Below are 25,685 nucleotides of genomic sequence, written 5' to 3' on the forward strand. Positions count from 1 at the left end.
GGTAGTTAACAGAAATGTGTTGATATTTAATAAAAATGGATGTGGTTGTGGAAGTATGCCCACTTATAAGGCACTGGAAAAATCATCAAGAAATCGTGGAAGTCATGTAGCTGAAAACAATGTTATGTTGTTACACTCCTGCATAACATGTTGGCTAAAATGGGATTTGCTTCACTGACAGCATGATTCACCTAATGTTTAAAATAAATATATCATTAATAATAGCAGATGGGATAAGGGGAAGATATTCATAGAAATTTGTCCAAAGGAGAAAACTCTCAAGAGAAATAAGGAGTTTAACTATTTCTGTTAACACGTAGCAAACTGATTGCTGATGTGCTTAGCTTGATTTGTGAGTGAAGGCAGTGCAATTTCACCGAGTCTCTTTAAAGTCTGCCATTGATCTTGAGGTACTAATTTACTGAAATAAAAATATATATATATGCATATATTGCATTTATAACTCAATAAAATTAAGCAGCTTTGCTTCTTTGCAGTTCTACAGCAAGAGTTTAACGGAACAATTGAGTGGTGCTGTAAATGCTACAATTATACTTCAAAAAGTGTTTTGTAGAGGATGTCATTGCTGTAAGTAGTTTGAGACTAAACAAGATTTGGAGTTATATGATACAAGCTTAAAAAAAAGTACTGAGCAAGTTGTGTCTTTTAACAAACAAGCAAGCAGTCTTGAGTGAAGATAATGAGCAGCTGAGATCTAAGGTAACCAGAAATGGAAACAAGGTGAAATATGAGCTCTGAGAGAATGAGAGTTTAAAAAGGGTGGTTATTTTAGAAAAAGGGCGGTTATTTTAGTAATCTGTATGTTTCTATCCAAGAGTGGTAAGTAGGGAAGGGAAGAAGACATGACAGTGAAAGCATGGAATAGTTGCACAACAAGAGTGGAAAGTTGGGGAGGGAAGTGCATGCACAGTTAAGAAATAATTTTGCGGTGTTCTAATAAAAAAAAAAAAGGAGGGGGGGGAGTTGAGGGAGAGAGAGATAAGGCTGGTTTATATGCTAAATGTTGAAAATAGTATATGATCTGCTGCTCGATTGCTGTAAATTCATAGTGTACTCTTTTCTCTGTGCTTAAGGAAAACAGCCCCGCAGTATGGTGGAAATTAGTATGAAAAGAAATTCCATACATAATGTATGTTGGGGGGGATCATCATTAGTTCAGAGAACTGTAAATAGAGCAGGGTTACAGCAATTTAGTAAATACCTAGATTTTGTGAAAAGAAATTGCTTATTGTCCTGGAGTATTTGTTCTATATCAGAGTGCTCCAAAGTATATGTAGGATTTACTGTTTCTGTTAATAGATCTGTTTTTCTTGTTACTACATCCACAACTATTTATCAGTGAAACAGAAGAGTTTTCTTTATTTTTTCTGTCTCTCTGAGCTCTGTTGAGCTCCTTTTTGAACCACAAGTGGGGAGGAGTCTGGAGTGAATTACAGGATAGTCATGGTTGTCAGTGCTTGAGAGGTGAAGAGAAGTGACGGTCTCTTCAAGCTAAATGGAAATTAAAACATTGCACAATGGCTTTGACCTTATTTAGTGTACATTAATTGGAGACATTTTGTTCTTGAGACCATATGAGCTTGCAGAGTATTCTTGGTTGAAAATACTTTTGACAATGAGATTATTGTTGGCATAGGACAGATATCAATGTGTGTGTGGTGTATGTGTGTACACACATATATATAAAACAGCTTAATTTGTTTGCGTTCATTTTCCTTGTTATATTTTTTTCAAAGCATAATTATTGAAAAACATGTAAAATTAGTTTAAGGAACTATTAGAGTAGGCTTCTCTTGCAAAATAGCCCTAGAATTTATAATGAAGTAAAATGGAAGCATAAATCAAGATTGATTTTTAAGTTCATACTTCTCTCTCTAATGTTTTCTCAATAGTGCATTTCACTTATGCTTTCAACACTGTAATAAACCATGAAGGCCCAGGCTTGCAGAACTAAGCTCAATAATGTGTTAGAGATGATTCTCTGTCTAGTGAGCTTTGATAAAAACATTTAAAGTTGTTACACAGCTATCAAATAGCTAAACATTTGCTAAAAAACTTTTCCTGAAAGTTATGCTTCAATTTGTGGAGGGTGGCTAAGAAAGCCTGGCTTCTGTCTAATTTCCAAATTATAGTGTCTGGTGTGATGAATTGCTCCAGGTTGAGGTACAGTTGTGATCATGCAGTTACAAGAGACAAATGCACATAGACTATGTAAGTTCAAGTTGGGGTTATTTCTGGTTCTGAAAACCCTTAACATATAACTAAATACCAATTAATATTTTCTAGTTAACTCTTCTTAATGAAACTCACTGGCTTCATGTAGTCTGCTAATATGACTGATCTAGCTGTAGGAGCAAAGAGAGCTAGCTCATTGTGTCAGGACAGCTGTTGACTGTCAGTTCTTGTCCTCTCCAAAACTTAGCTTTTATTTCTTCTGCCCTCACTGCCTCTTCGGGAGAGGCTGCAACTTTGCTGGATGGGAGAGGTGGGGTTTGGGGCAGCATTAGCTGGTTGGACATCTGCTGTCAGTCTTCAACAGGGAGAGACAGTAGCAGCTGGATTGGAGCATCCAGTGTTACTTCTGGTCCACAAGCCACCTGCTGAACCATGCTACTTCAAATCTTATTTTTCTTTAGAAAATACATTGTAGGCTTTTAATACAAAAGGGTTATGTTACGCTAGTTTCTGGAAGCTTTCCATGTAGTTAACCATTAAGGAGCACTAAGATTTCCAATATCTAATCTGAGATTTACGGATAGTTGTGCCTTGTAAACACCTACCTTCCTGTTTTCTCAAACAATCTCAGGCAGCAAGCAATGTTGTAGCCATTTTTACTGTAGAATAATACAGAACTGACAATTTTGTTCAACTGCAGTGCTATTATCAAACTAAGTTATACGCTGTACACAGGGCTTAAAATGTGTGTAGCAAAATCTTACGTACGTTGGTGACACACAGCAAGTACATTTCACAAATCGGTACACTTTTGTGGCCTTTACGGAATCTTAGTATCTTAAAAATTCCCAAATGTTCTGTATAAAGTGAATGGGACATTCCCCCAAAGTTTTGGGAAAACAATGTTAATTCTATCTGCTTGGGTGAGAAGGCTTTGTTTTTATATAATTATTTTCATTAAAATATAAATCTGGTTTTAGAAGGGTCCCATTGTAGGAAAGGGTTATGCTTTCAGGGCAATAGTGTTTGGGGGGCGGGGAATAAATATTAATATTTTATATATATATTTATTTATTTTGAGAAATAAATATCAGTAATGATTGAAATGCTGGAGTACAATCAGCTGTAGAGAGATGTCCAGGTGCTCTTTCACTACAGCAGCAGCAATGATACCCAAACTCCCATGACTGTAACAGCCTTCCTTTTGAACTGAAAGAATCTGGAGAACAGACCTTTTGTCTGAAAAACCTTGTAGCTGATAAAGAAATTGGTGGCAGCAGCAACTATAGATTAGTTGTTGCATTGTCTGCCAAGAAAAATTAGAGTTTTGTGAGCACCTTCCCAAGTATGTGCACGCCCAAAGGATCCTAAACGCTTTGCTTATAGCAGTGTACGTGATGTTATACAGGTCTGTCAGCACTTTGTGTGCTTTGAAACTTACTGTCTCTTTATACCTTCCTTTGTACAGATTCCCTGATGTTAAATTACTGTACTCGTATGTCTTTGAGTGAAGCCAAGCAATGTGGTTTCCAAAGTTGTTTAAAAAGTTTAATTGAAAAAAGACTCATAATTGGAGAGTATGACAATACTGACAAAAAAATGCTTGCATATGCTATTTACTGTACAATGTGGCATTACAGATTTAGTAAAGTAGAAGACTTGGTGCAACCACAGACCACATCCTTTCTAACAGTTGTGTAGGGACTGCATTTACTTAAATTTTTTCCAAATTCAGACAACTTTTTATTAGATAACTGTAAGTTACTGCATTTATTTCAGCTAGTAATGAGACATTCTTATGTTAGAAAGCAAGCATACATGGTAAAAAAAAAAAAAAAAAAAAAAATTGCTGATGTGATTTTTTTTTTTTGGTTTTTCCCTAGTTCAGGAATGAAATGCTTCAAAGAAGCTGAACGAAACTGGACTGGACTTGTCCTATGTGTGTTTCCAGTTTAATCTTACTTTCAAATGTCAGTGCAAAAAAAAAATAGCACTAATCTAGAGAAGTTCATTGCTCTTGTAATTTTTGCCTTATCTGTAATTTTAAAATATTTTGTTATGAAGCATGTATAAAAAAATGTATAAATTTGCCTCTCATCTGAAGTATCTGTATGTACTCTAAGTAAATGTATGACATAAAAGGATTGCATGCTTGCATAATACAGTCTCGATTGTCAGACTGCAAGTCTTACCTAAGGCTTAGAATAAATGTTAGGAGGCATATGTCTGGTATATCAGTCTTCTGAAATGTATTCTTCAGCATTGTCAAAAGGAGCAGTCTTTCTAAATTACAGATAGAGTTTTGTTGAAAGCTGTGTCTTGGTTTATGATTTTGTTTGTATTCTTTCAGTGAAGTAGAACTCAGCCTTTGCTTTGATGGTCACAATGAGAATGAGCAAATGAGAAGACCTTAGCATTTAGGGCCATATAAATAAAGTATATAAAGAAAGGACATGAGAGAAGCTTTGAAGTGGCATCTAGCTTTAATTTCAGTGGGAGAAAACCAGATGCGTCTCTGGGAGTTCTGGTTCAGTTCTGTATTTTTGAGAGTACAGGGAACTCAAGCAAATCATACAGTGGAGAGACCCCAAACCGAATATCCTCACCCTTGTACTCAGATCTTTCTCACCACTTTCACTTTGGAGTGAACTGCCCTGTTCCAGAGAAAGATAGTGTGACCCTTCAATTTTGTGTGCATCCTCCTCTACCAACTGGATTAGACATCTTTTTTAGACATCTTTTTTTTCCAATTTCTAGTGCTATAATCTGAATTGATTTCCTGAAAATCCTTGTACTAATAAAGATCATGTCAATTTCAAAATGACAAAACTGGACAGAATTTTCGATTTGATGATTTCACAGTGCTTCTGGTTAGAAGAAAACATTGGTACATAGCATTTTGGGGTCAGCAATCCTGTAAAACACAAGGTAAAACTAAAACAGCAAGTGCTGCTCCTGGAGTTCTGCATTATGTTGCTACTCACAAATAGAATAATATATCTATTTGAGGGCTTTTTTTAGTAGTCCTTATATCACATTTGGCCATCAAAAAGATTGCTGTTTACTGTACTTGTATGGAGTAGATTAAAACCAAGATTTTTTTAAACATGTCTAGCATTGGTGAAAATAAGTAAAATAATACTGTCTTTTAAAGAGACAGACTCTCAAGGAATGGAAAGGAGGAAAAAAGAGTGGATGAGAAGGCAAATAATGTGAGTCAAATTCAAGGTTGTAGTCAACTTCTAACTTGAACAAGATAAATTCTTTTTCTCTGAGGGCTTGTCCGTGTGCCAGAGCTGAGCTACCTGCTAAATGATGCCAAAGCCTGCAGTGTTCAGAGGAATGGATCAGGAAGAAGTTTAGAAATTCAGAGAAAATAGGTCAAATAGTCCTGTTCAGTTGTCTTGCACTGAGATAGCTAAAAATGTAACTTATACCTGAGCAAGCTATTTTAGTGTGGCTTTTTTTTCTGTTGTTTGATTTGGTTTAAATCCTTTTACAGCAGGTGACTGTCCAGGCCCACTATGGGAATCAAGAACCAAGAAATAACTTGATACATGCAAGAACTATGACTTATCCTGCTTCTCTCTCCTGTCATTTTAGTCAGCTGTGTCCATTTCTGGAGCCCAACACATCCCAGTGGAAAATGTTAATGAGTAATAGTTTGTGCCACATACTGAGTCTTGAGAGTATCCTCACAAATACTAATGAAATATATGGGGAATTTCTTTCCACCTTTGCTCTAGTGTGTAGCAAGCCATTAATACAACCTCGCTATGGATGCTAAAATACCAAAGGCCAGTTTACATCCTTTAGTATACGCACAGCAGTGTATGCATATAGTTACCCTGTGCTATCAAAGTATTGTTACCAAAAATTGATCGGAGACTTTTGTGGAATCTTCTTCCTTGGAGATCTTCAAAAGCCGCCTCGATGTGGTCCTGGGCAACTTGCTTTTGGTGTTCCTGCTTGAGCGGATGGCCTCCAGAGACCCCTTCCAACCTCAACCATACTGTGATCCTGAGAGAGAAAGAAGAAAATTGTGTTATTTCTATATGTCTTGGAGGCTTTATCTCTGCATAACTGGAAAGTTAGCATGCTGGCTTCTAGCTGCCTTTATCAAAGTAAATTAGTCTTTACCATGTAATAAAAGTACAGACAAAAATATGCAGAGTTGAAACTCTGCATTGCAGACTGGAGTTTGTATAAAATTGAAAATTATGTTCTCAATAAAAGAACATATTTTTGCTTTATTTCCCCTAAGATTTATTGATGAGATATAAAGCTTGTGTGTAGACCCAAAGTGACATTTCTTAGATAACTGAACAACTGTCTAAGTTGGATGTGACTGTTGAGTGGTAGCTTCTAATGAAACTTTCTGTAAGATGTGGTTTAAAACAAATGCCTTTACCTACTGTTATGTAGGAGAGTTATGACAATAATTACGAAGATACTCTGTATCTTACACAAGTATTTTGAGGAGTCTTGTCAAAATACCAGCTGAGTGAGTGTCAAAAATGCATTATTTCAGATGAGTAATGAACAGGTTTTCAAATTGAATTATTTGAAGTCTATTCATCCAGTTTTATAGTATTTATAGTAGTCACACTTCTGTACAAGCTGATTTTCCAGCATTTACTCATGAGATTTCATCTTCTTCTAAGCTGAAGAGAAAGAAAAGATTGTTCTTCCATTGTCTCCCCTGTTTAGAGAGAAGTGACTGTGAAGATTTCTAAAATGCTAGAAAGAACTTCATATCCCACAGGAGAGTATTTCATGTCTATGGTTTTATGGTTTTTCTTGCCTTTTGTATATAATGTCAACTACACTTTGATACATCTCAATGTCAAATTGAGTAGTAAGGAAAGCTGTGTTTTGTCCAAAAACTTTTTGATACTTTTGGAGTACTGACTCACTATATGATTTGAGACTGAAACAAAATACTCTTAAACAGATCTGTCCTTGCAGCCACTCTTCTCTCTACTCTTTTCCTCCCCATTTCCGTTTTCCCTTCTGGTTTTGTATGACTGTTCCTCTAGGATCTTTGAATATTGCATGTTCCTGTGTCAGTGTGGGCCAGGTGCACTCACACAGTTCCTGGGATGTGCCACTGCTGTAGCAGTCTGATTATTGCTGGTCCTTGACCAGAAGTCCTGATCCATTTTTTTGAACATTTCTGGATGTCGGCTGATAGCCAGGTGTCAAGGTTTAACGTGAACAGCATCATTTTGTCAAAACCTATGGAGTGCTAGCTCATATCCGTCTTATTTTCTGTTTGGTAGGAGAATTTCTGAAATGTTTGAGTGAATAAAAAAAAAAAAGTTTTTTTGGAAGTGAAGAAGAGGGATAATTAGACAAAGAAACAAACACAGGATGCTTCTTCAGGAATATTTAATTTTAGTTTTCTTCTGGACCATTTTCACTTGAAAGGTGTTTGTGGGATCATGGCTGTTTGGAATGGTACAAAGATTCTCCCAGTGGTCTGTCTCCAGTCCCCTCATTGGGATGGATGAGCTTCTCCAACAGAAGCTTCTTTAGAAGCTGAACTTAGAATTCTGCTGAATTTAGTGAGAAGATAAAGATTAATTACTGGAGTTTATCTCATTAGCTAAGCTCCATAACATGTCTGTCTATTTAGGTGTCTGTAAACTGCAGTAAGGGGAGGCAGAGTGTGCAAAGAGCTGGGTTATAATTCTAATCTTAGACTTTAGGTTTATGTAGATTCGTCCAACTATCCGTTGTTCGTGAAAGTAGAGTGGATATTTTATTAGGCTTTTATATGGAGGTAACTTGTAATTAAGTTATGCTCAAAAATTGCAAAATGATTATGATTCAAAGGGATTTTCAAGAACCTGGGGAACATTAAGATAGTCTTGTAAAGTCTAGGTTGTTTTATGAAGTGAGAACAGTAGAGAGCAGAACATTTTCAAGATGAGTTGTGCCTTCCTAGTTTTGAAAGCTGAAAAAGTTAGGCAAACAGGCAATAAAAGAGGTATCTGCAAAGGACAGCGTGGCATTCAGGACTCCTGGTATTTTGCACCTCTTCTGCCACCTTACAGCTGAAGCACATTTTTTTCCTCCAGATTTGTTCTCTGTCCAGGAGTATTTTTAGGGCTGGACTTGTGATAAAAGAAGCCATAGTGTTATATAAAATCTTACAACGAATAAAAAAAAAAATCATATTCTTTGCAAAAGTAAATATTTTAAATGGAATTATTGTTTCTTCATCATTTACAGTGCTGTTTTCAGTTACTGTTGTTTTGCTTTGTGCATTATATAATTTGGATGACATTTATGCTTTTAACACTTTAAATAATATATGAGGTGAGTTCCTTGTGACACCTGTGATACATCCACCTGCATTCTGTGCTCATTGCCTGCCCTTAGTCTGAATTCAGCCTGTGTGCTTTTAAATCACTGAGCCAAGTTTAAATTTCATCAGTGCCCCTTTCCAGCTCTCTTCATGACAGGGGGAGAAGTTTACAGCGGGAGAGTGTTGCAGTCCGTCATCCCCCTTGCTCCTCATAGTGTCACAGGCCTGCTGCTCTGCCAGTTGGCAGCTCCGCACTTGCAGGTGTGCTCGCACATGGCATGAATGGGGCTGTGAGACCCTGCAGCATGCAGGGATGCCACAGGTACAGAAGCCCTGGTTTGCAGCAGGAATGAGCTGGTTGGCACGTCCTGGGGGCAGTAGATGCAACTCATCTTGACCCCATCCCACCTGTCCCTTCCTGGGCTGGAAGGCTCTAGTCGAAACATTTCCTTCTCGAGTGGCGGTAACTGATAGCTGTTGAAGTTTGGCAATTTCTTTTAAGTTCTGGAAGCTGCTGTGTTACAGCAACAGCTGCGGTTCAGGGGAACGAGATCGTGGGAAATGAGCGGTGCGTGTCGGTGAGGGCAAAGCCCTAGGCTGGCAGGCTGCCTGTCACCTGAAGGTACTCCCAAGGGAGGCACAGGGGAGCAGTGCGCTGAGCTTGTCATCGGCCAAAACAGACCTGTGCCTGTGGCACCTCACTCTGTTCCAGTCACTGGATAGTTACCTGCTTTATCTGAAGGTTTTAACTGAGTAACTTTGTGTTCTAGGCTAGAAGACAATTGCCTTCGGTGTATTGTTGTTTTATCCTTACGGAACAGTTATGTCTTAAGTTTGCCTACTCCTTGCATAACTGAAGTCTTATTTAAAAGTATATACAGATTTCGCTGAAGTAAATTATTAGTCATCATATACGAACTAGTCATACTCTTACAGTACTATTTTTTAAATTCAAAACTAATACCAACCTAACACAAATGTCTTCTATTTCCAGAATATTCATAAAGATTTTTTGAGTCATTCTAAGATCCTTTTATCATCCTTTTTTTGTTTATATGTATGTGTGTGTGTTATGTCATAACAAAACATTCGTAATGATTTTCACTGGTTTGATATACTTGATGTATTGGGTTTATATACTTAAGCTGAAAAATTGAAAAATAATTTTGCCTATGAATTGCCTTTGAATTGTTCCTTATCTCTCCTCCACAGTCATAATGAACGAAAAGTAACCTGTAAGCATCCAGTAACAGGACAGCCTTCACAGGACAACTGTATTTTTGTTGTGAATGAACAGTAAGTGGCTAACAAATTTTAATCCGTATATTTTATAGTATTGAGCTAAGCTTCAGTGATCGCTAATTGTGACATTTAATTTATTTTTTCCATGTTACATTAGCATGTATAAAGTTTTAGTTGTTTAAATTGTTTGAAAGTAATATTAAATGCTTAATATTATTTTGTCTAAAAAGATAAAAGCCATAACCTAAATTGGGTATATATGGTAGAAATGCACTTTGTTTAACTGTGTGGATTTCTATTTGTCACTTTGGTTATTCTACAGTGTTAGCAAACAATGTATATACTATATAATAATCCAACAAACTTCTAACAAGGAATTCATTTTTAATCCTATAGCAACAATCAAGTGTAATTTACCTTGTTTTATCTGATGGTTTTCCTTTATTGGTTATTTTCTTGACCAGCTGAGACAGTTTCTGAACCATTGAGTAATAACTTGGCTTTGCTATCTTTGCATTAATCTTGTAGCATACACAACGAAATGTAAAAGTGAGAAGTTAAGACCTGACTTCAAGATACTATATGTGGCTGGATATTGGGTGTCCAATTCTTCATCATTGCTGTGACACCTGTTGTATCGTAGCTAGAATGGAAACTGCCATAACTGCAGTATGTGAAATTGCACAAATATGCGTATTCTCACGGAAGTGGGGTAAAGCCATTTGGAGCCTTTGGAGAGCATTTCTTCCTGTTTCTGTCTCATGTTTTTCCCTCCCACCAACACTGTAAACTAATAGAGAAATCCTGTTTTAAAACAACATCTTGAAATTAATCTATGACAGATTTAAGTTTAAAACGCAATGCAGGTAACTTTACAATGAAGTATGAACTGCTTTCAAATTGAAAAAGTAGGACACAGCCCATATTAGGCTACATCTAGGAGTGCTTTTTAATAGCGGTCTGCATACACAGCATGTTCTAGTGCTATTACATACTCTATTTTCAGGACTGCTGCAGCGATGACGTCTGAAGAAAAGAAGGAGCGACCAGTAAGCATGTTAGGTGAAGCAACTAACTATAATCTGACATCAGATTATGCTGCTCATCCAATGAGCCCTGTGGGCAGAGTAAGTATGTCCAAATTAAGTTAAAATTATTTAGTTATTTCACCAGATACTAGACAGTGCTTTGTTTCTCTTTTAAAATGGAATACTAATAAAGTGTATTTGTTATCTTTTTCAGGACATTCAGTTCTTTAGATGTTTTACTTGGAAACTGAGGTGTTTGAAATTATCACTGAAGCTGTAATTTTTATCAGATATCTCAGATCTTATGACTTGCACTTACTTAAATTATTGACAGAATCTAACCTTTACTTAAGTGTGAATGAGCAAAATCTTGAGTCACTGCTCAGACATCTGGGTGCAGGCATTGTTAGGGATACACAATTGTTTGTGTAGATTTCTTTTGGTAAGAAAATAGATTTCTTTTGGTAAGGTAACTATCTGTAAGACGTGGTTACAAGAGAGAGAGGTGTAAAGTGACCCTGTGGTAAACCAAAAGGGCAGATATTATGATTTGCTGACATTGAACCAGAAATACTGGTTTCCTAAGAAAATTCTTAGGGAAAATCGTGGAGATTCCAAGACTACCTTAAGTTGTATCCCACTTTCTTCATTTACCCAGCTTCTCAGAAAGCTAAGATGAATGCCCAGATGTTTATCCAGGTGATGGATTCAATTATATCTACTTTAAGTTTTTTGAATAAAGTTGGCAAAGCTATTCTTTGCATTTTTTCAATTTTGGAGAGCTTTCATAAAAGGAAAGTGCACTTGCTACAAAATTAATTTCCTTCATTGAATTTGTTAGAATACCAAGATGAACGCTGTGATCAGTGCTGACAGATGCAAGCCCCCTAATATCTTCTACCAAGCAGTTATCATTTAAACAAGTGGGGAAAAAAAGCACATTTTTACTACCCATTGAAAACCTTAGCCCTGAGAAGTGTTTTTTGGCAGATTAATGGCGTGCAAGAGAAAATAAATTATGGATTGTCTTTTAATTGAGCAGATTCCTTAATTTCAAAGAACTGATATAATTTGTTTTCCATGTAGTAGGAAAGAAATATCCTAAGATTTCTCAAAGTGCTTTTTTGAAACACCTTTTTTGTAGTTTTAAATATAAATTAAGGATTCTGCCTGTCTAATGAGACATAAGAAAAATGTTATTTAATGAGAAAAGGTGTCTAGCTTTCAAAATGTGTCTTCATATATCAGTGTTGCTGGGGGAAAAAAAAAGGAGGCACAAAAAGGAGGCACAAATTAATTATAAACAGTAATAAAATCCATAATCTCAATTTTTGTATGTTTCCATTTGTGCAGGACAGCCAGCTTATGAAGCAGTAAGAGTTGTAATAGTGGTGCAGATTGTAGTAATAGTTACACAGAAAATTAGCTACAGTAGTGCTGTCTAGGAAGCACTTTTGGATTAAATGTAGGAAATTAATTCCAATCTAGGGAGCACACATTCTACAAACATTTTCACACTCTCCCTTCAAAAGAGTAGTTCAGAGTAGTCTGTTTTTTTCCCAGTTTTTGAGAAGGAAGTTGAGATTGTTACAGGCCAATTTTAATTTCTTTACAGTCTTTGATTAGTGACACTTCAGCTTCTTGTGGAAACTTCTGTCTTTTGAAGAAGGACTTCTTGTGTTACTCTTCATTCCTCTTGTCTATTTATTCTAGTTTTTACATTAATCGTTAATGTTATAAGTGCATTTGACAGTACATGCAATTACCGTACATCGGTTTTCAAAGGTAAACTTGTCTGAATTACTGCAATGCCGTTTTTAATTTTTTGTTTTCAGGAGGTGAATAATTGCTAAGTGGAACCACGATTAATATTGGTCAGCCTTTTCTGGTGGCTCTTTAAGGCTAATGGTTTAAGTTGCTTTTAAAGATAACTACATAGAAGTTGCCCACTGGTTGTACTTGGATGCAACAACTAATTTTCATCTACGTTTTTATTGTTCGTGTCTCCCAACTGGGATATTCTTATCTGTCTTCACAACATTTGAATATAGTTTGTAGAGGCTCTGTGTATTACAGTGCAATAGGAGGAATAAAATACTGGTGAGGAAAGTAGGTTACAGAGTAGGAAAATGACAACACCTTTTTTTTTTTTTTTACATATTCCTGTTTGCAGAGAGAACTAATGAATGTGCTTAATGTTGGAAGATAATGAGGAATGGAGGTAAAGTTTATGGTAGAACTTAAGTTGAAGACAGTTGAGGGGTGTAGAAATAAGTTCTCCCTTTCATGAATGTTAATTGATCCAGAATAGACATGGCACTTGAAGAATTTTCTGTTTTGTGGCTGAAAGACTCATTTGAGTCTGATACTGTTGTTCAAAGGTTTGTATGAGGTGAGACAAAAATCACTCTCTCCCAGACAGAAGTCCTACTGCTGCTCCTTCTTCCCCACTGTATAAAGCATGGTGACCAATTAATACACCATAGTCCTGGGCAGAGTACTCTTTTTTTTAAGTATTGTTTCTCCTGTATTGGCTTGGAGTGTATTTCTAAATTTAAAACCACTAGCATAGACCTCTGAGGAAGATCTCCATAGGCTTATGACTGCTACAGATATATACATTTTTACCTTTCCTTTTAAAATGAAGAAGTCTTCCTCTTTTTTATTGGTGTTAAAAGTGCTACCTAGACCAATATGATTACATATCCTGAAATGAATTTGGGGGATCATTTTTTTGATGTGTACATAAAGTAAGGCATGATGCCAGTTCCCCTTCACAGTTCATCTCCCCTGCTCTTTCATCGCTGCCCTGATTATCAGCAGAACAGCGCTAACAGTTTTCTCACAGTAAATGGAATGAAATCTACGGTACAGGAGATATGTCAAATTGTTTATAAATACGCGCATCAGTTTGTTGGTAGATATTTCACAGAGTACTCAAGCCAGTCCAGCCTTAAATGGCTAGTTTAGGCGTAGCCATGCACATCTTATCAGGATTCAGGTTAGCCAGAAATTTCAGAGTAATAACTGTGAGATATATCTACATTAGTAAATAGCACAGTAAACAGGAGCTATACATGTGCGGTACTGTTGGTGCTCAGGACCAAACATCTGTACTATATTTTCATGTCTTATCTTCAAGTTAGTCCAAAAGTGTTCCTTGTGCATTTTACATTTTAGTCTTACCCAAAATAAATCCAGTTTTCTCTACTATGCAAACCAAAGCACAGCTAGAGGGAACGATTGGGAGATTTTTTTTCAAGAGTAACCTCCTAATCCAAGATAAAGTGCTGAGGCAGAAACCCACTCAGTTCATGGAAAACTGCAATACTGGAAGGCACCGAAATTGCCTACAAAATCCAGAAGGCAGTATCATCTTGGTTTGTGGTTTGGAAAAAAATTTGAGCCTTAAAGAGTAGAAACATATTTTTGAACAGAAGTTGAAAGTTCAAAAAATTTAGATTCCTGCTGTTTTGAGTTTACGTGCAGAAGATTCTCAAGCCCTGTTTTTTCAAATATTGAAGCAGTAAGATTAGTGTTGATCACTTTTCTGGTAGTTGAAGAGCATTTTTAAGTATACTTAGCAGTTCTGAAAATGGGAAAGAAGCTTCACATAAATTCTGTGTCCCTTAGCAGCTAAACAGAGAGAAGAGCAGCTAATATAGTGATTAAATGTGCAGCTCCAGCTATTCTGGTTTTGTCCAGAGTTCAAAAACCTTGCTCGTGTTTTTCTTCAGGCTGGGGAAAGAGTAACTATCACTGGCTGGATTTCCTGGCATCTTTCTCGGTACTGGGACTGTGCACGGTCCTGTAGCTTCTGTTTTCAGAAGCATCACAATTGTTGGGACCATTCCTCAGAATACATAAATAGTACTTACAGTGCCGTGGAGTGAGAAGTATTTGAACTCTTCCATTTTTAATTGTTTCCTTTCTTACTGTTTCCTCAGTATGACACAGTGTGGTGGAATGTGTGGTGGAATGGTCTGGGATGACAGACATAAAAAGAGGAGGAGATGGTCTAAAAAGTTTGAAAGCGGATAATTATTATATATATACACCTACAATATTTAAATCCCACAGTATGTGTTGTATTCTCAGCCTCAAAGGAGGCTGAGAAATCATTGTGAACAAATGCTCTCTTGTGGTAAAATAATCACAAGTCATCTAAGACATTCTCTGTATTAGCTAAAATTAGAAATCACTTCGTGCTCTGTTTAGTTAGTGTACGTTTGTATTTACAGTTGCAAAGATGTATAATTAATGCATTAAGTCTTTGCTCAGAGTTCAGTGAAATTGGAGTCAATATGGTTTATTGTCAGACCTATCTAAGAGAAATCTATTTAAATTACATGAATTTGTTAGTAGACTTGACATTAGTAGTACTTGTGGTTGGTTTTGTTTTCAGAAGTCATGTGTTAACCATGTTACAAGTAATGGAGGTCTGGAAAAATCTTAAGAGTTTTTGACCCTTGAATACCTAATGCTAGAGAAGGGATGAGTGTTATAAATTATTTCTGATCCAAATCTTGGCACAGCTCTTGTGTAACTTGCCTTACAGGTAACATGCCTTACAGGTTTAATTGAATAGATGTAGAATTAATTTTATAAATTGCTGTTGGTTGTTAGAGGCTCTTTATTTTTTCCTTTTTTACATCTAGATGTCATATTTCTATTATCTTCTTTAAAAATGTCCATTTTACACTGGTAGAATTTTCCAGATGAAAATGTGAAAGATTTTGATTTACAGTTTGAATTAAGTTTTCAATTGCTTGCTCTGTCTTGCTTTCCAAACAAAGCTGAGTCAAATTTCTGTATCTCCAAGGGAAATCAAAAGCATTCCGATTGTTTTTATATTCCCTCCTGATTCTTTAAAAAAAAGAAGCACAAAACGTCCTTGTTTCATTGTGTTGTAGACTTAAGACACACACGCATAGTTTTTGTAATGTCATTCTTTTTAGACTAAGCTGTATTGTACTCTTCAGTAAATGGCATTGTTGACAAAAGCTGCACATCATTTTAAATTGCAGCTTTCAGTTTGATTTTAAACCTACTGTGGAATTCTCTCTAAAGCATGTATAAATCACAATGCAATTCCGTGAGGCGTGTTGAATTTTCCTAGAGAAACCCATACCCTAATTTGCAACAAAAATTGAGTGTGTGTTTAGCCTTCCTATTTGAGCATCTTATTTAGAAACTTTGCATAACTTTTCAATTAGTCTCAGTAGTAGAGATGGGGAAGCTGAAGCACAAGATTATATTGTCTAAATTCAAATAGTAGTTTTGGAGCAGAGCTGAGAACACAGCTTAGAAAACTTATTTGAATTTTCCTTTTTCTGCAGAATGGGATGCTTTTCCTGTATTGCATTGCATGGTCTCTGAGGCACCAATCTTACAGAATTTAAAACACACATACTTAGTAGATCTAGTTGCAGAACAAACTTTCTAAATGTAGACTGAAAAGAATGAAGTGTGAATTGGAAAAGCACTGCACATTTCTTTATGCTTTTTCCAATTTCTTTGGGTTTCTCAAGTACAAGAAGAACGAAATCTAAAACGGTTTATATTCCCTGTCTCTCTTAATCATCTGTGATTGTTGCATAGCTGTAAGGATGTAAAAGATATAAGCGACAGCAGAAGTAAATGCTGGAGTTTAAGGACTAAAGACTCAAAGTAGGCCTTAGTGCAAGTAGGTAAAATATTGAATATTCAAACTAGCCAAGGGATTTATAGAGTGGAGGTTCTTGAGGGGGAAGAAAATTTTAGAAAGTTACCCTGTATGTTAGGAAAGTGGAAGACTCATCAAGAAGCCTGTGAATTATATCTTGTTGAAATCTGAGCATGTTTTCATTCATTAGGCCTATGTTTTAAAGCAGGAAAGAGTAGAATTTTCATACTTGTGATGTAATTTTTCATAATTAACAACAGTTCCATTGGATGGAACTAGACCTACAGCTTGGAAGATTTTCTACCTGACTGATAAGAAGGTCAGATATGTATTTGTTTTTATCATTTAAAAAAAAATAAAATCTTTAGGTGTCTGTCTTGGGATTTGTCTCTAAATTTTTTGCAAAGGAATAAGGAAGAAATGCTGAAGCCAGTGTAACTATCATGATTCTTCACCTAAAAAGGAATACAGTTTGCATTCTGTAATCCCTCTGAGGGACATGTATAAGAAAAAGATCTCAAAGAAAATTCATTATGATTTTTTCACAGATATTGATACCACATTTTCTTTAACCTTTTCATTTTAATTCAGACATCACGATCTTCAAAGAAGGTTCATAATTTTGGAAAGAGATCAAACTCAATAAAGAGGAACCCTAATGCACCAGTTGTCAGACGTGGCTGGCTCTACAAGCAGGTACTCTTTCCCCTTTAATCCTGGGTTGTTTTTTTGTGGTTGTTGGCTTTTTTGGTTGTTTGGCGTTGGTTTCTTTTTGGTAAGGTGTGCAGAAGTTGATCATTTGTAGAAAATATAATGGTGGCAATGCCAGAGTGAAAGTATAAAGTGGGAGAAACTGACATAATATTTTAATTAAGTATCTACCTATTAGGCAACATTGTATCATTGTCTCATCATAAATGAGAAATATGCGTTTTTTTTTCCAAGCCCCTATGGGCTTGAAAAGTCTAGGCAGATGCTGGTGGTAAATAGACAAATGAATTTGAGGCATGCTTACATAATGGGACAAGGACGTATGATCCAGTATATTGTTTTTGAAATTCTGAAATTTCTTGTGTTAGTTTGTATCTGTTAACATATATTTTTTTAAGTAAGTAAATATTTTCAATGCAAACTGTCAGTCAAGCAAATTTCTCACATATGAAAAGATGGGGGGAATGACAATATACATGATAGTTTTCTTAAATCAAATATGAGCATCTTAAAACATAGAGGGCAGTTTAGTTTTCGGATTGAACGTAAACTAATCTGAAACTTTATTCTTTAGTGACAGTATACCTGTAGATTTGCTAGTCTGCAATACCAGACTACTTCTTACTCTGCAAGAAACAGCAAAACTGATTGTCATATTAGGAGTATGTCTTCTTAAGTCCAACAAGAACCCTCTAAGAACTTGTCATTTAAATTCTGTCGAGCTGTGAATGCCTGTATATAATTTTGAATATACATTGTCATTTATTCTCCCTACTCTGATACTCTGACCAGCTTTCTGGATGCTGTTGAGTCAGTTTTGAAAATCTACTACTAAGCAGATTTTTTAGCAGATTTTTTCAGTAGTAAGTATCTGTTTAGTAGTAGATTTTTCCCTGTTTAGATACTCTTGTGGCCTCTGTTCTCATTTAGTGTTGAGAGAGAAAATTCACAAGGATGACAGTTTTTTGTTTTTTTTTTTTTGCTTTATGGGGCGATTTATGTTACGCTTCTTGGCATAGAAAAAGCAACTTTATTCCTGAGATGATCAACTAACTCAACTGAAATACAAAGTCTAAATTACAGCACAGGTATTTGTGCGGATGAGTATCAGTGTTATGCAATCTATGTTTCTGGTATACATGCAAGTATAAAAATCTCCCCCTGCAGTAGAAACAGAAGTTTGCTGATACTTTGCTTCATACTTTGAAGAAGTTAGAGCCCTTTGAATTCCTCATTTTGATGGTTTGGCTTTTCATTTTGAGGTCCTTTGCATTGAGTTTTACATGTATGGAAAGTGAAGTTAAGCAACTAAATCAACTTAGTGGAATGGTGTAAAGGTTATTGCTGTTTTATGTGTCTTTTATTTGTTTCAATCCAATAGCGAAATGTTCAGAATGGATATTCAGCATACAAAGTAGTGTAAAGATGTTGCTTTCCCAAAACTTTGCTTAATGTTCTAAGTCCATTATAGTGTACAGTTCTTTAACTCATGAAGAAACAGTAACTGTATTTTAAGATTGCAAATTTGTTAAGGTTGGAAGGGAGCTCTTGATCATCTAGTGTAACCTCTCCTGCTTAACGAGGGTCAGTTAGAGCCAGTTGCCCCGAGCTGTGTCCAGTCTGGTTTTGAATATTCCCACAGATGGAGGCTAACCACAATTTTTGTGCCACTGATCACCACCATCTGGGCCTGGCATTTCAGCCAGTTTTCAGTCCATCTCATTGTCGAAATGAGGTGGACTGTCCATTGGAAGGGTTTTGTGTGTAAAATGATTTAAATGCTTTGATGTTTGATTGTGTTGTGTAAGGAATGATTGCTGTATGTTTTCATGTTGTAGTAGTAAATGAAAGTTAATTTACTCATGAATTTCACTAATAGATATTATCTTCAGGAACCTACAGTCCCTCAGGAACTTACAGTAAAAGTATGTGCAGGTTTCTTTTTGATAATAAAATGGCTTTCTTAACATAATCATATAATCACAGAGTACAGTAAATTTTGTTTGACCCAGGGTATGGTATCTTATTTCATGTAATGCCAATTTTCTGTAATCTGTCTAATTATTATAATCAGAATCATGAGGAAAAAGTAATTCGTAAATTACCGATACAGAAAGGTTTTACTTTGAAGTAAGAAAAAAATAAAATATGAGAACCCCATAGTCATTTTGTGTGCCTTCCTGCTATGTCTAAGGAAGGCAGAAATATCATTCCTGGAGTGTTTCATTTTTGGCAGACTTCTGCACATGACCATGTAGAAACCTGTTGATGTTTTCGAGTGATGGGAGAAATGTGCTGTTGCATAACAGCTTCTTTAGCAAGCCTGTCAAGGTTTGAGTTAATCCTTTGTACTGAACAAGTTTAGGAATTTTCAAATCATAAGGCTGATTTTTATGGGCAGTGTCCTTTGGGCCACGGGTCCTGCGTTCTAATCCACTACCGAGTTAGTGACCTTGTCAGTAAGGGGAGGAAGCCAGTCTGCCCCCTTTGTGTCTGCTTTACCAGCTGTGAAATAGGAGCTGACTGCTATGGACAGTGCTTCTAGACTTCATTAGTATTTGTTAAATCACTTTGAAGTCCTTAGAAGAAAGGGGCTATAAAATGTTTAGTTATTCTGTTTATCAAAACTTGTGTAGCAAAAGATTATTTTAACTTTTTCTGAATAATATTTCATAGCTAATTCTTGACTTATTCCTTTTCCATCCTTCAGATCTTGCCCCCACCCCAAAAAGAGCAGAGGCTAAACATGATGCAGTTTCTTTAAAAACAACAGTTTTTCTTGAGTATAGCTCAAGATTTCGGATTTAATTATAGAATCCTTCTTGGTTGTCAGAAAACCTGTTCACGAAAAGAATACTGGTAATTCACTCGTACCTTTCTTCTTGGAGCAGATTATCATATTTATGAAATCTAATCCTGCTAGGATCTGCATGCTGCAATGCTTCAGCTTATTTACACTGCAGTGTAGTGGCAGTCCTTCATTCTGAGTTGTGCAGCGTAAATTGATTATAAACATAAAAGAAAACGAAATAGCTTTAGGAATAAACTTTGTGGGAAAGAATTTGCTCTAGATACTTGAGCAGTAGTAGAAGATTAGAGTTTTAGTAGACAGTTTCTTCATAAAGCAAAGGATGGCTTTTTAAGTGCTACCTTGCTCATTTAACGAAAAAGTGTAGATCTTTTCTGTTTAGTGTAGATTGTAGTCTCTAGCATGCTGAAATAATGGGCTCCCCCTGCATCTCTTCTTGAACCATGTTAACATCAGGCTTCCTGGGTTTGCAGCATCAGGTCTGTAATGAGAAGTCAAAGGTACTTAAGTACTTAGCTAGGAAAACTAGCATACCACCACAGTTTCGTAGTACTCGGTTTAATTTGTGAACAGTTTATTGGAGATGTGGAAGTACTTATGTGATTGCTTTTATTAATACAGGACAGTACTGGAATGAAGTTGTGGAAGAAGCGGTGGTTTGTGCTCTCCGATCTGTGCCTCTTCTATTACAGAGGTAAGTTCCATTCAGGAAAGATTTGTTTGCTAGTTTCACTGCAAGCAGATAAATTTTGGCTCACTACTCAATGTAAGAAAAAAGAAGATGCTACTTAACTTAATGGAAGAAGTAGTTGTATAGCTGCCAATATCCCGGCCCGCTACTTTTTTCCTTTTCCTTTCTTAATTAGCAATTTCATATAATTACTTCCTTCCTGTCAAGTATGCTCAAAGGGCAAATCCATTCACAACCACCTCTTTAATACATTCACATTCTAGATTGTACTTTTCTCACTACTTCTGTTGCTAGAAAGTAAATATGCCAAGTTAAATCTGATTTCTCATGCAAATGAAGTAACTGAAATGGGGATATGAAAGGTATAGTGAAGGGGGGCTGAAACTCTGCCTTTAGAAAGAAAAAGAGTTTATGTATGCCTTTTGGGAATCTAATCAGTGTTCATGAATACTTGTAAATGTTGTCCAGTTTCATATGAGTAGAAGTCTCTGCTGCATTTGAAACAGAAAAAATCTGTTAGTACCTTTATGTAGCTACGTCACATGTATTTTACAGGGGAAAAACAAGCTGCTTGCAATTCTAGTCTGGAGATACATATGTTAGAAAACTGATTTCTTCACCATTACAGATTATTGACTGTAGTGCTCCTGAGAGGATAAACCAACAGGACTTGTGCCTGTGGAAACATATTCAGTCCTGAAATAAGGTGTACAATAATAATGTTTTAAAGGAGGCTAAGATCAAAGAAGAGTGTAAAGCATGGCAAAATAGAGGAAAATGAACGGAACTCCGCAGCCTTGTGAAGAGTAAGAGAGGGTTTCAGCTTACGAGAGACGCTTGGAATTGGCAGAAGTGTTGGTGCTGGTGACATTGAAAGCAGTGACTGATTAAATTAAAATGCTTTTCTGTTTAAGTGCAGCAGATTTCTGTGCTAATCAAGACAAATCAGGTCATAAAACACAAAAGCTCAGTCTTTGTAACTGTTTTAGTTAACAAATTCTGAATTATTGAAATATAATCTAGCTATGTCTCTTTACCCAGAAAAATATACATTGGTGGATAAACAGCTGTGGAGTCAAAATTAATCTGTCATTTCAGTCATGCAGGCATTGATTGTTCTACAATTACACTGCAGTTAGTTGAGTGGTCATTACATACTCTGTGCTTTCTTATGGGGCTTTCTTATTTTAAACAAGTCTTCAGGCTTTCTCTTTCAAAGGTTGTAAAGAAATTGCTGCTTTGTCATTTCATTAAGAACAGATTAAATTGACGTAAAGCGCTGCAAATGGATTGAAAAAAAATAAAATAAATCCAGGCAGCTTTATAATCTTTCTTTTTCTACATCCTAGTGTACCTAATAAGCTGAAATACAAGCAGAGTAGTCTAAATTGTTTACATGATAAACTTCACTTTTAGCTGTCATTGTCTTAACGAGAAAGCAATTAAAGCTTATAAACTTTAAGTAAACTGATGTATAGTGAATCTTAAAAGTATTAGAAATGGCTACTAATATTAGAAGAAAAGATGCACACTCTAAACCCTGTGCTTTTAAATTTTTGTATTACGTTTCAGATATTGGAAAAAAATGGAAAAGGGGAGCAGTGCACTTAATGCTAGACCACAAACAGTGCTTCTAGCTGTCTGTCTGTTTATGATTACTGGTTTGTTGGTGGTTTGTTGCGGTTTGTTTTTGGTGTGTTTTTTTTCATTTTTCATAAATCTTACTGAAGTTTTATGATATTGTTACGATGTTAGCAGCTAATACTTTAATTTACAGATGAAAAATGATTTCACTGTACTTTTTCAGAGCTTAGAGAATGTTGTTCTTTTTCACTGGAGGATAAAAGACTGCCTGCTTTCATATCAAAAGGTTATTGTTGGAACAAATAAAAGATCTTTGAGCTGTACAGAAGATCTGCTATTTTTCCCTTGTATTATTCATATAGAGCATACAAGTAAAGATGGGTATGGGGCGGTGTAATGTGTAGATAAAAGCTACTCTGATGGGAAACAGATTTCAAAAATCTGGAAATGGAATGTAGCAGTATGTCTTTAACAAAGACCAAAGACCTCCAGACACACAGCTGTTTAGTGGAACAAAAATGTTTAATGCTTTTATATGGCACTACTGAGTGCAATAAACAAGTTGAAGTGTAATCTAGCAGCAGAAAAAATGTTTCCCCCAAAACCAGTCCAGATAAAGTAGAAAACCCCAGCTTTGCCATTCATTCTGGGACACAGAAAAAAACAGCAATATTCCATTTTGTGTGTCTAGTAAGGAGTAAATATTTGGGGATGAGGGAAGGGTGGGGGAGAATTTTTTCAGGCATGCTTCTGAGTAGACCTGAAAGTCCTCCCTTCATGCCTTTATCTTATACAAAATATTTTTATACTAAGTTCAATTAAATAGCTATCCAAGACAGCTTAATTTTTGCATCTAACATCTTGTGTAATGCTAGTATAGCTGAGCAGAGCTTTACACTTATGAATAACTTAAAAGAAAGATGTGGCTTTTCAGAATTTAGTACATAGATCAGATCAGAACAAGAAAAAGATTTGTAAATCCACATATAAGGTAGTCCTTTTGTTCTGTTTACATGTATTTTCCTATAATTCTTCTAATTGTAGCAGTATTAATTTTCTGTGCTTGAAACTTTGGAATATCTATTTTTCGTCTTAGTTTCATGGACACGTAGTCATTTATTGTGGGCAGTGTCTTCAACTAAGACAAGCATTATATGGCCATATCTTAAGATTCTGGTTGTGAATAGAAGTTCTGTGTCTGAAACAAAATTAAGATTGACTTTGAGAATTGTGTCCAATTATTCTTCTATTAAAGCATAATTGGATTTGACAGCTGGTTGTGGCTTCCAGTTAAAATGTCAAGTTGTTATTTATAAGTTTTTTTAGTTGTATGTAAAATAGGGTTCAGTGAAAAGGGTGGGTTTTTTGCTTGTTTTTTTTGTAAGTGGTCTGACACATCTATTCTGACAAATCAAATGTAATTGAGCGTAAACTGTTCCTGAGAATTATAACAATCTCCTGTCTTCATATGCCTGATATAAGTCAACAGTTAGAAGGATGTGCAAATTTTTTACTAAGCAAACAATCGATTGTAGGTATTGTCACTGAATTAGTCTTAACTTCCTTCTGCTTTTCAGTTTTGAAGTCTACTGTAGGTAAGCACTGATTCACAGAAAAACTCTAGCTAATGCTACTCATGTTGCTTGCTATAAGGTAGCTGAGATATTTTAACTTTTACAGAATTGGCAATTTCAGGAGGTGTTTTTTTGACTTTTTCCTCCGAGATGGAAGAGCATAAAGGTGGCCATATTCCGATGGCATAGATTTTGTGGTGCTGAGCAGGTTTTGGGGAGTGTGATATGTATTGTGTGGCACGAGTTGGCAGAGACAGACTGCACAATTACTATTGTGGGCTACACACTTATGAGATTATACAGATACCTACATAACAAATGGATCTGGCTTTGTGATTCCTTAATGCATTTTTTTCCAAGGTAAAATCTTCTTACTGATCATGTACTGTTAAATACAGAGTTTCAGCTAAGTGCTTGAATATGAGTATTATGTATCAAAATACTTTGTTTCTCTAATTAAAGAATATATGTATATATATATTCACAGATGAGAAAGAAGAAGGAATACTAGGTAGCATACTTCTACCTAGTTTTCAGATATCTGTGCTTTCTCCTGAGGACCATATTAACCGCAAATATGCTTTTAAGGTAAGGGAATGATTTTTTGGGTGTTTAATTTTGTGTGATAACACAATAACCTAGTGATGAGAACTCATTTTACTGAGTTATGATGCAAAATAGGATTGACAAACAGCTTCTGAGGTTAACTTTTGCATAATACAGTAGTAGAGTATTCAAGTATTTAGTCTGATGTAAATACAGACATTATTACTAGAATAAGAATGGATAAGTGTTGCATACAGCTAGTCCTTCATTTTTAGTTCATTGCTCTTAAATGCTGTGTGGTGTTTTAGAATTGTAAACTACAACCATCGCTAGACTTAGCCACTAATGAAAGTTCTGTAGTTATTTGGGTACAAGGTAACTCTACATAAAAATAAGGTTTTATCACTTGACTTTTTATTATCACTAATGTTTCATAGTTAATCTTTATAATCATGATATAACTCACTCCACTAAATGTTCTTTCTTTACTTTTTTGTGTTTTATGAGCTCCTTTTGATTCTTCATTTGGCCTGCTGAACAGCACATGATTTACTGTGGTAAGTCCAAATTAAAACATACTGTATCATTAGGATGGCAAAGATCTATGCCAGTCTTATTCATGTTAATTAACTATATTAACTTACATTAATGATTAATTGAGGCTGTTTTTAATAGAATGAAAAAATTTAGGATCTTTTATCAGGTATGTTAATATAGAGACGGCTGTGACTGAAAATTGTATGATTCTGTTTTGAAGATATGAATGGAGTGAAAAATAAATATAACTGAAATATTTCTTCTGGTATTTTTTCTGATATTATTTTCAGAAATTTTATTACAGAATAAATTGCAGAAAATATAAAATAACATTATTTGCCTCTTTTCTTTTACAGAATCTTATATTTTAATTGCAATGACCATGTCATTTCCAATCAGGCAGCTCATCCAAACATGAGGACGTATTATTTCTGCACAGATACAGGAAAGGAAATGGAGTTGTGGATGAAAGCCATGACAGATGCAGCACTTGTACAGACAGAGCCTGTGAAAAGGTAATGTGGACTGATAAAACAGTGGAACAGTGTACTTCTTTCACGCGTTTACTTTGACTTATTTAAATGAAAGGGTGTACCTTTCATTTCATTTAAATTGTCTGAGATAGAACATCAATTGTCTGAGATAATTCCTCCTTGTATTGAAGACTCCCTGCTAATTTAACAATATTGGATACAGTTTTGGAATTATGTTCTGAATACGGATGCTTTGAGTGCAAGGGGAGAGGGGGAAAAAATGACTAGTTCCTTTAGCCAGGTGCATCAGGAGTGC

The 25,685-nt window shown here is 35.7% G+C and overlaps 1 protein-coding gene across 6 annotated transcripts in view; it reads left to right on the top strand.

Annotated features, from left to right (window-relative positions):
• PLEKHA5 (pleckstrin homology domain containing A5) overlaps positions 1-25,685 on the top strand; it is a 168,207-nt gene that overhangs the window by 89,425 nt on the left and 53,097 nt on the right. For 5 of the 6 annotated variants that reach the window (XM_035550795.2, XM_035550794.1, XM_035550796.2 and 2 more), the window contains exons 4-9: positions 9,722-9,805; positions 10,758-10,878; positions 17,036-17,140; positions 20,586-20,658; positions 24,301-24,401; positions 25,296-25,411. In XM_035550795.2, coding sequence (XP_035406688.1) covers positions 9,722-9,805; positions 10,758-10,878; positions 17,036-17,140; positions 20,586-20,658; positions 24,301-24,401; positions 25,296-25,411 — 600 coding nt within the window. Of the gene's footprint in view, positions 1-9,721; positions 9,806-10,757; positions 10,879-17,035; positions 17,141-20,585; positions 20,659-24,300; positions 24,402-25,295; positions 25,412-25,685 lie in introns of those variants that run through there. The other variant, XR_004779300.1, reaches the window with a different exon arrangement.

The sequence above is a fragment of the Cygnus atratus genome, chromosome 1 (assembly GCF_013377495.2).
Source record: "Cygnus atratus isolate AKBS03 ecotype Queensland, Australia chromosome 1, CAtr_DNAZoo_HiC_assembly, whole genome shotgun sequence".
Lineage (NCBI taxonomy): Eukaryota > Metazoa > Chordata > Aves > Anseriformes > Anatidae > Cygnus > Cygnus atratus.